The sequence below is a fragment of the Ammodytes marinus genome (assembly GCF_949987685.1).
Source record: "Ammodytes marinus genome assembly, chromosome: 18".
In the NCBI taxonomy this organism is placed as follows: Eukaryota; Metazoa; Chordata; class Actinopteri; order Uranoscopiformes; family Ammodytidae; genus Ammodytes; species Ammodytes marinus.
The window spans coordinates 24,199,667-24,210,989 of NC_137222.1; the positions used below are offsets into that span (position 1 = coordinate 24,199,667).

The window sequence follows — 11,323 nt, forward strand, 5'->3', positions numbered from 1 at the left end:
TGAATGATGCTATAAATCAAATGTCCTTATTTGTGAAGTCGTGTCATGAAGTCAAATGTTACCAACCAGCAATTCCCTGAAGTTAAACTTTTTGAAAAGTGAAGTTGAATGAAAAGTTAGAATTCTCGGCCCTGCCTACGTTATACTGCGTTGTGTGGCCACCAGTTTCAATTATATAGGCTTTATATAGGCTACACCTTTTGACCAGTTTGTTTGGGGCCTGTGTTACATTGTGTTGTGTGACCAGGTTATCAAGTGATTACATATATTAGTAGGCTAATTATACACATTTTCTACTGCAAACATTTTGACACAGCATTAAAGGAAAACCACAAGTGTAACTTAAAGGCCTACTTCACCGGTTGGAATATGAAGGTGTATTGAACTCGGAGATCCTATGAAGTATAAATGTGCAAAAAAAAAAAAATTGGATCATCCTAGCCTGAGAAAAGGCAGAAAGAGTGTTTTATGGTCTCACCCTACATTTCTCTTTCTGTGCTATCCTATTTAGGTTTAACAATGCCCTGCTCATTAGCATAGTCAAAGTCAAAATAATTTCTCTAGCACATTTAAAAACAACATCAGTTGACCAAAGTGCTGTACAAGATACAATACAAAATAACATATAAGATACATGAAAAAAAAGTTAGGAGTGTCAAAGTCTCAACTTGTGTTAAAGGCCAATGCAACAAAAGTGAGTCTTCAGCAACGTATTAAACTGTTCAACTTTAGTGAACATACAACATAGTGAGTATGGCCATGGGCTCGGTGGGTCAGTTGAATCAAAGTTAGTTGCACCTGTGCTTTATCAACTATGATAAATGAGAATGTCTTCCATATGAAAGGTATATTGCCAATAATAAAGTTACTACCACGTTACTACAAACTGGTTGTGACCACAAATGTTGACCTTTTAGTATTTTCTGGGATGCTATTGTGGGCCTGTTATAGAGCCTCAACTCCATGTATACACTGCCCGGCCAAAAGAAAAGTCGCCAACTGGATTTACCTCAAGCAAATAGGTAAGAGCCCTCCATCGGTCAAAAACTACAGTGATGAATATGTTTCAGATCGCGACAAGTTATTTAACCCTAACTGATGCAGTGAATAACTTCTTATTTATTTAACAACCATGTCAGAAGACATGCTGTGATTTTGGAAAAGGTGTAACTCTGTTTCAGAGGGGAGAAATTATTGGCCTCCATCCAGCAAAGAAGCTAGCCTACTAAAGAGATTGCTGAAACTACTAACATTGTGTTAAGAACTGTCCAACGCATTATTAAACCTTGAATAGATAGTGGTGGTAAACCATCATCTTTGAGGATGAAATGTGGTCAGAAATAATTATTTAATGATGGGGATGGGAGATCACTTCAAACATTTGGTGGAATCAAAATGTAAAATATGGACAGTAGAACTCACAGCTAGGTTTAATAGTGAAAGTAAGAGAATTTCCAAAAGCACAATGCAAAGAGAACATAAGGGATGTGGACTATACAGATAACCTTAAAGAAAACCACATATTGGTGGGGCTTATCAGGAAAAAAAAGCTTCAATTTGCCAGGGAGCATGCAGACTGGACTCTGGAGCGATGGAAAAAGGTTGTGTGGTCTGATGAGACCAGATTGACCCTGTTCCAGAGTGATGGGTGCATCAGGGTAAGAAGAGAGGTGGATGAAGTGATGCTCCCATCATGCCTAGTGCCTACTGTACAAGCCTGTGTATGTGTACTGTAGGATCTGGGGTTCCTTCAGTTTGTCAGCTCTAGGTTCAGCAACCTTATGTGTCAAAAAAAAAGCTTTATCAAAATGTGCTACGGCGAATGGCTACCGTATTAAAAGATTAAGATGGTCTAACGAAAACTTTGAGTGTGTGTGACTTTTTTTTTGACCGGGCAGTGTATGTTTTGATTTATTATACTATCTATGGTTTTGATGCACGCAACCCAAGTCCCGCCCACAGCCTTCTGAGCCAATGGGAAGACGACTTGGTGGTGCACCGGTCCATGGCAGCCTAGTCATTTGCAACTATTTGCAACAGACCGTTGGAGGTAAGCGTTGCGAAAGTGAACACGATAATACTTGATAACATAGCCTGCTGTCTAACGGCCTCTAACCACAATTAAAAGCCCATTTAGCGTTTATTTTTAAAGAATGGTAGTCATTTACAAAAGTCACAAACTAACGTAAGTAAATAGTGCCGTGGCTGGACTAGCTTTAGCCTGCCCTGCGGTACAAGCTTAGGTTGTCCCACACACTATCGCTATTTGTTTCAATTAACTCATTCTGGGAAGCACTGGGTCTTAACTCAAGTCTGCTATTTGTGTAGCATATGTAACACACTGCTTATGTAGGCGAATAACATTTCAGTGAGACTTGCAATCACAGTGCATCAACTGAAAAGAGATCTAGATTTATTTTCAGTAAAAAAGAAGGTCTAAACAAATAATATGCTTAATCTTTATTTAAAGCCAATAGGCTACATAAAAGCGCTAAAATGATCAAAATACCGGAAACCAAGAAGCCAGATTTTATTATAAAGACATGAGAAAGCTCTGTTTGGCTAGTCTGTTATGGTTGAGTGAGAATGAGGGTAATGTATATTGCCCACTGTATCAAAGGAACATGTGGTTCAAAGTACAAGTTGAAGTTGTATCTCCTTTGGACAGTCCACATCTTGTCAACAGATACCCTCTTAGTGTAGAAAGTAAAGACGGGGGCCAAGCCATCTGGAAGTGTGTAGGAATTAGTTTCTTTGAAATCAACTGAGGAAAAAGCTCTATTTATATCCAGTGTACTAACTACAGAGTGGTGAGTATACTGTGTGCTGTCTTGACGTAGCCTATTACAAATAGAGTAGTAGCCTAAATGGTCTGTGCAGGGTGAGGGTATGATAGCTGTCAGAAAGGTGAATGTTTAACATACGTAATTTCAACATATTTTAATATATTGGAGTGGAAGTGGAAAGTAGCACAAGATAGAAAAAATAGGACCTTCAATATAACTGTTAATAAAAATATTGGAAATAACTCATGATCAGATTCGACAATGTTAATTCTCAGTCAGGGACACCCTGAATATATATATATTTTTAAATGTATTGGAGAGGAATAGTAAAGTAGCACAAAATAAAGATACTTAAGTAGCCTACAAGCACTTGAAACTATGTAGTAACTTAACACCTGTGCCTACTAACCCCTCACCTACTACTAACCCTCTATTATCCGTGCATAAAATGTTCTGATGTGACGTGATGAAGAGACCATAGATATGAAGCAAAATGTTTATACTGTTTACCTGTTATTAAATAAAATATTTTAAATAATGTGTTCATCCAAACCACAGAAACTGCAAGAAATATGCTAGAGTTGGACTGAACTAGAAACACATTTAAGAAGTTAAAGAGCTATTTTTAGTTTCAGTTTTGATCATTTTGGCGCTGGTGCACTTTCCTTCAGTGCTGGGAAGAACCTCTTTGGGGTGGGGGTGAAAAATGTCACTATGCAGGAAAACCCTGTAACACTGCTATAACACAGAGCACAGATCATGAATGTGTGTAATACTGGGGGGGAGGGGTGTAGCTCAGTGGGTAGAGTGGTCGACCCACAACTGCAGGGTCAGTGGTTTGATCCCCCGTCTCCCCGCCACATGTCCAAGTGTCCCTGGGCAAAGAGACACTGAACCCTAAATGTGGTAGTTAGCTTGCACCCTGCATGGTAGCTGCTGCTGCTATCGGTTTATGAATGTGTCCTCCAGTTGTAAGTCGCTTTGGATAAAAGCGTCTGCTAAATGACATGTAATGTAATGTAATACTGTAGTAGTCTCCACTGCCAGGCTTTCCTCATGCAGTACTGCAGTACTCGGGGTGGGGTCCATGGATGGAGCTTCCGGGATGTGTTGTTCTCAGGCTTCGCTCCAGACGGGGGGATGTTCATGCCTGAGCGCGTGCCTGTGCTCAGCCCGGACACAGTGAGGGGCTGGAGGGGTCTGTCCTACAGCCAGCTGGTGGTGGAGGTGGCCTCACTCTTCATCCCCACACACCTCATCCCCAGAGAGGACCTGCAGGGTGAGCTGCTCAGACATTCACTGGATCATGGCATCTTTCATATTAAGCTTTCCTACTTCATACAGATAAATGAGATAGAAAAAATGCTACATTTATAACATGCATTCAAAAACAGGGTGTACAAAATGCTACAAAAAAAATGTTTTTGTCTGCAGTGTCTCGGCTTAAGATTGAAAATAAACTAAACTAAGACATAAGGCAAGGAAAACACCTATTCTCTTACAACAGAGCTGCTAACCACCATAACATGATTTCCTCTCTCCTCCATCCTTCACCTCTGCCCCAGTGCTGGTGGGTGAAGCCCTGGCTGGGTTCTCCGTGCCCGGGGTGGTGAGGGTGGCCCGGCTGAAGGACGGGTTGTCAGTCCTGGAGCTCTTCCATGGAGACACCTTGGCCTTCAAGGACCTGGCTATGACCTGCACCGTGCGCTTCCTCAACTACTTCCTCCAGAAAGAAAAGAGCAGAGTGACTGTTGTTGTGGGTAAGAAATAACACCTGTAAACTTGAGCCTTTTTACATCCGGTCTGTGACATAATGGAGTGATTGTCAAAGGAAATATCTTGAACTGGTCTTTACGGGTTGATCTACTAAAGATCCAAAATAAAGAGTGCTAAACTGGGTGAGCGTTCTAAAAAATTGCACTTTTGGTCTGTGGGCGTTCAGCGTGTGATCAACTAAGAGTAAATGCACAAATGACAACGGGTTCAAACATGATAAAGGAAGTAGATCTAAATAAGGGTTTAGTGTGTTACTGGTTTACTGTGTTTGGACAGAGAGCAGAGTGACAGCAAGCGCTAAGAGAAATGTATTGCCATGGAGTTAGAGGTGTAGGAAGAGGAAAACACACGCACTGCTGAGCTACAGCCATTTAATATTAATATTACTCAAAGAAACACGATATGGGAGAATATCTGTGAGAAAATAAACGCTGTGGGGTAAAACAACAAGCACTGATGAAATGAAGAGAATATGGCAGGACATTAGAAAAAAGAACAAATATCTTGTAAAAAAAAAAAAAGCCTCTGCAAGTATAACAGGTTGAACATGAGTACAGGACTCTGGACAGTAGACAAACTACTGTGCAGAAATATTTACAGTGCGCTCATTGCGGTAGAATGACCCAGACGCAAAGACATGCCTATTGTCCAGGCAGGTATTGTGAGACTGTTTCTTTTCAGTGGCTACAAATCAGCCCTTAACTCATCCAAAAGCTCCAGAAGGTCATTGCTTTGATGGGCGATATGTCTGGATTATTTTTGTGTCCGTCAATCCAAACATAACACTCGTGGTTGTTCCTCTCCAGGGACCTCAGGAGACACAGGGGGCTCAGCCATCCACAGTGCCAAAGGCCTGAGTGGGCTGGATGTGGTGGTGGTCTACCCCCGAGGACGAGTCACACCTGTCCAAGAGAAACACATGATCACCTGCCTGGAGGACAACGTCCATGTGTTTGCAGGTAAAGAACCTAAGGGACCAATTGCTGTTCTTTAACCAAAAAAACACAATTTGGGGTGCTTGTGGTGTAGTGGGTCAAGCCCCCATAGAGGATCAGTCCTCTTTGCAGCAGACCCGGGTTAGAATCCGGCCTGTGGTCGTTCTCTGCATGTCATTCCCCTCTCTGCCCCATTTCATCTCTGTCTCTCCAAGACTAATAACTGTCTAATAAAAGCAAAACATGCCAAAATATAATCCTTTGAAAAAAAAGCCACAATTTGATGAACCTTTTCTCCATCAAATCCCTCCTATGTGTGGCTGTGCAGCGGACGGCAGCTCAGACGACATAGACCAGCCTCTGCGCCGGCTGTTTGCAGACCAGCAGCTGGTCACGGCCCACAACCTCATGAGCCTCAACTCAGTCAACTGGTCCAGAGTGATGGTGCAGCTGGCTCACTTCATCTATGCCTACCTGGAGCTCAGTGGAGTGGAGCAGGGCCAGGGACAGCTGCCCCCGCTGGAGATGGTGGTGCCCACTGGAGGGGCCGGCAACATCGCTGGTGGGTTCAATACTGCTAGCGAGGAACTGGAAACAAAATAAAAATAATTAAACTCTTTATATATCAGGTTTTGAAGAAAAGTTTAAAAAATAAACACACATGTATTTAAATAAACACAAACAGATTAAAAGCACCTACATATCAGGACATTTGAACATTTACAACACTTGCTCACACACCCCATGTATGCTTCAAATAAGAAGGTGATCAGAATGTTGTAACCCTCTGTCTGTCTGTCTGTCTGTCTGTCTGTCTGTCTGTCTGTCTGTCTGTCTGTCTGTCTGTCTGTCTGTCTGTCTGTCTGTCTGTCTGTCTGTCTGTCTGTCTGTCATTCAGCTGGCTTCATTGTAAAACAGATGGGTTTGCCCCTGAAGCTGGTTGCCATGGTGAATTCTAATGACATTGTGCACAGGACGGTAACCGCTGGTGACTTCTCCATGGCAGCTGATGTCACACAAACACTGGCCCCTGCCATAGACATCCAGGTAACACAGTCACACACCCTAACCCTAACCCTGCCATAGACATCCAGGTAACACAGTCACACACCCTAACCCTAACCCTGCCATAGACATCCAGGTAACACAGTCACACACCCTAACCCTAACCCTGCCATAGACATCCAGGTAACACAGTCACACACCCTAACCCTAACCCTGCCATAGACATCCAGGTAACACAGTCACACACCCTAACCCTAACCCTGCCATAGACATCCAGGTAACACAGTCACACACCCTAACCCTGACCCTGCCATAGACATCCAGGTAACACAGTCACACACCCTAACCCTAACCCTGCCATAGACATCCAGGTAACACAGTCACACACCCTAACCCTAACCCTGCCATAGACATCCAGGTAACACAGTCACACACCCTAACCCTAACCCTGCCATAGACATCCAGGTAACACAGTCACACACCCTAACCCTAACCCTGCCATAGACATCCAGGTAACACAGTCACACACCCTAACCCTAACCCTGCCATAGACATCCAGGTAACACAGTCACACACCCTAACCCTAACCCTGATTTTATTTTATTTTCAGTTAAAATATATATATTTTTTAAATAAAAAGACTGTATTTTGATTTGTACGTGGATCGTAGTTGAAATATTTAGAGATGTCTGTAACACCTTACAATAAGCGTACATTAATGAACTGTTAATTAATGGTTAGTTCATGCTTATTAAGCATTAACAGTTAATGGTTGGTTGTTCATGGTTAGTTAATGATAGGTTAGGCATTAACTCTGCTTAGTAAATAATGCCTAGCTAAGCATTAACTAAGCATAACAGTAAGTTAATGCTTATTTAATGCTTATTATGCATCACCTCAGCATTTATTAATGGTAACTTAAGGACAAGTTAATGTTAAGTATGCATTAACTAGAATTTAATTAATGTACCCTTATTGTAAAGTGTTACCGGGATCTCAACTTGACGATGGCTTTAAGATAAGATCAGGATGTTTTTCATCAACACATGGCAAAACACATGATGCAAACTATCCACTAGGAGTATTCCCCTATTCAGCAATAAGACCAGGCAAGCAGAAGTTACATGGATGTAACTCCAGGTTCTATGAATGTGTGTAGCCCATCCCTCACTCTTTAAATGAATCTTTAAAAGACAACTTTGTCATACTTCCATTAAATGATACTTTTATCAAAAAAAAACTCAATAGAAAATGTAATTGTCAGTCAACTTACTGATGAATCAACTAATGTTTCATCATATTGTTGGCACACATACTGTTGTGTAATATATAATGTTTTGTAAACTTTTCATATGTTTCGTGTGCCAAAAATATGAAATTGTAAAGTAACTAGTAACTTTAAGTTATCAGTTAAATGTAGTGGAGTAAGGAGTAGAATGTTTCCCACTGAATTGAGTAGTAGTAGTAAGTAGCTTAAAAAGAAAATGTTCAAGTAAAGTACAGATAAGTCAAACTTGTACTTTAGCAGGCCTCCAGTACTTGAGTAAACGTTCTTAGTGACATGACACCTCTGTTGCTCTGTGTACCTGTAGGACCCGTACAACATAGAGCGAGTCTTCTGGCTGCTGCTGGATAGAGACGGAGCGTCAGTCAAGAACATGATGGAGGAGTTCCAACAATCACATAGACACGCTCTGTCTGAAAAACAACACAAACTGGTACCAAGCATTTACCACAGTTAACTACTGTATACATTAGCTGGCTTTCTATCTAAATGTTAAACCCAATCTTTTGAAAGTTTGCAAAAAAAAGAAATGCAAAATTAGGTGCATTTCCATCAAGCGGTCGGAGCAGATAAACTACATATGCACTCTCTCCAGCACCAAACACGATGCAAGAGGAGCGGCATTACACGCGGGCCTGTGTCCGCCTGTGAGGCACTTTTTTCAGACACTTTTACCTGGCAGACTCAGCTGGAGAACCATGCTGACAACTAACCATTAATAGCACTTTAGCTTCACATTTTGGGGTTAGGTGATATAGTTATTAGGGGACAAGATCAGTAAATGTAGCGGGTCAAATACTGGCTCTACCCCATACACACCTCGGGGATATAACACCCCTGGCTCGGCTCTACAATATAAATGAAAACGCTTTCCCTATGAATGATCAATATAGCGTTTACAGTTTATAATATGATCAGGCATGTTATGTATGTGATTAAGGTATGTACTGTATATACTTTTTTAAGTGTACGTGGTGACATATTAGAGCCTGCCCAGTCCATTTTACCTGCAAAAAATACCTTTTTTTAATTGACTCAAATTGCTTTAAAGCCCCACAGCAGGATGGAAAATTATCATAATCTCCAAAAGGAATATAGTTATTCGAAAACTGTTCCATCTCACATTATGCACATTTACCAATTTTTTTGCCAGAGTCAAACGCCACTTCAAGGGAGCATAAAAACCTTTTTTACCCCTAGATTTTTTTGAATTGTGGTGTTTTTCTAGCACCGTTTTCTGATATGATATTTCAAAATGCGCATAAGAACAGGGTGAAGGAAACCCAGCTATTGAGACATGCTTTTCCTCTCTATCTCTTAGTCAGACCATAGCAACCTACCACCATAACACTTCATCATCTTTCCCTTGTGTTTTACATGCTAGCTCAACCAGGTGTTGTCATCTGGAACAGTGAGTGATGAAGGTATCCTGGAGACCATGAGGAGATGCTGGGAGGAGAACCAGTATGTGCTGTGTCCACACACCGCTGTGGCTGTCTGGCATCACTACAACTGTCCACACAGCCCCACGCTCAACAGGTCAACAATACTCTATTCATCTACCTTTTTTGGGGGGGGGGGTTGGAATCCATTGGTCCATGTCCATGTGAAAATCTAGAAAACTCACATAATTGAGGCAGTATTTCTTGGGTCTATAAATTGCATGCAGTAGGGGGGGCACTCCTGGTGTAGTGGTGACAGCCCCTTCTTATTGAAAGAACAAAAAAGAAAGAAAGAAATTGTGTGTGCAACCAATTCCGGTCCTGGCACGATTTTGAATTCCTATTAAATGTATAAATGTATAAAACCTTTGGGCAGAAACAAATGTTGCCAGCTGCCTATACGTCCTCCGGCTGTACTTCTCACTCAACAATATTGTATTTAGAAGTTTATTGAGCGGGGACAAATACATTGTATATTGTTTCATATAAAATATAAAATAGATGCCATGCATACAGGTTTCTAGACTAATGTGCAACCCCTGTCCCTGGTTAGGCCTTGACTAAAAAGTTACAAACAAATATGAAAACATTGGTCTTCACTTGGACTCTACAGTTTTTAAAAGATCTTTATAAGTCATCACTGAAACTCTTGGTTGCAGGTGCTACATTGCGACAGCCTCTCCAGCCAAGTTCCAGGCAGCGGTGCAGAGGGCGGGCCTGACCTTTGACCTCCCCGAGGCCGTGTTGGTGCTGGACACGTTGACCACGCGCTACCAGACCCTGGAACGCAGCCCTGACTGGTGCAAAGACTGGGAGGACACACTGAGAGACAAGATCCACTCTGTGAGCACAGTCAGGAAGAACAAAGGCACTTACTACAGCTGATTGTGAAAGATGCTTTTTTAATGCTGCAACAATATGGTGTGACTGGGTGAACAGGTGACTTGGGGCAGCTTGTCCTTGATCTATGCACTTCCTTATCAGTGGGCCTCGGCCTTGTTGCGTCTTTGATCTGTAGTGTCATATGACTTTGTCTTTGTATTTGTGCCATGATGATGTCATAAACCACAAACCAACCGACTATATACAGTGTTCAATCTTCCTTCTGCAACTTTAACATGGAACAAAAATAAAATCAAGCCCAATCAAGCCCATTTTATTATTTTTTTATGAACAGAAGGGTTGGGCGGTATCCATTTTTTAATACCTTTAAACCTTCCCCAAATTATGCCCCGGAATACGGTATTACCTTCCGGGGTATTTAGGCTTCCTATTGCTACATTTTAAAGTATTACATTGAACTAATCACTATGACATTACCTCCACCAAATACACATTTTTACTGACAACACTTGAACACATCACAATCTAAGTTATACCTTAATACCTCCCAACCCTTATAGCAGTGTTTGTACAGAGATAGCGGGGACAGTTTGGAGAATGATTATTGATTTTAAATCTTGAGTTTTCAAGGTTTGAAATATGCTTGAAATCTAAAAAACTTTACTGGAAAATGATTTTCAATCATAAATAAAACACTTTCTAGTTTATACACATTTTTTCAATGAACTTAGTTTGTGGGAAGGAACCCCCTAGCTATCCAATATATAATATTTACATTATTCACCGCTGAAATGCAATGGAGTAGAAATAAAAAGCAGCAGGTAATGGACATACTCAAGTACAGTGCATCCAAATACTGAATGATCCCCACTCCCTTTATAAATGTTATTAGTTTACACCTGGGCTTATATTATTCCAGTATGACATGTCTACTGTTATTCAAAGTAATGGCATACTATGTGCCATTGCTATTGAATAAAGGTAGGCTATGTGTTAATTATAGGCTGTAAATGATGCAATTATACTATGCATTGAAAAGCGGTTACCAATGTTTTCATATGTGAGGAAGTGATTTGGACAAAAAGCAGGCTCAATGATTTAAAGTATTGTTGCTGTGGAACTGCTGTGACCACAATCATTTGCAGTTTTGGTGAAGACAAATATCCTTCAATGAAACTACCAGTAGGACTTCAGACTGGACGGTTTTGGTGTCCATCGTTGAAAGTTAAAGTATAACCCTTCAAATAATAA

General features: G+C 41.1%; 1 protein-coding gene across 1 annotated transcript; it reads left to right on the forward strand.

Moving 5' to 3' along the window:
• Nucleotides 1–3,842: 3,842 nt before the first annotated feature.
• thnsl2 (threonine synthase-like 2) lies at nucleotides 3,843–10,114 on the forward strand (the record flags this gene model as incomplete). Its single annotated transcript, XM_080047019.1, has 8 exons — nucleotides 3,843–4,065; nucleotides 4,352–4,546; nucleotides 5,369–5,521; nucleotides 5,826–6,059; nucleotides 6,396–6,544; nucleotides 8,095–8,220; nucleotides 9,172–9,326; nucleotides 9,889–10,114. The coding sequence occupies 8 exons, from the start codon at nucleotides 3,843–3,845 to the stop codon at nucleotides 10,112–10,114; spliced, it is 1,461 nt and encodes a 486-aa protein (XP_079903145.1).
• Nucleotides 10,115–11,323: the final 1,209 nt, after the last annotated feature.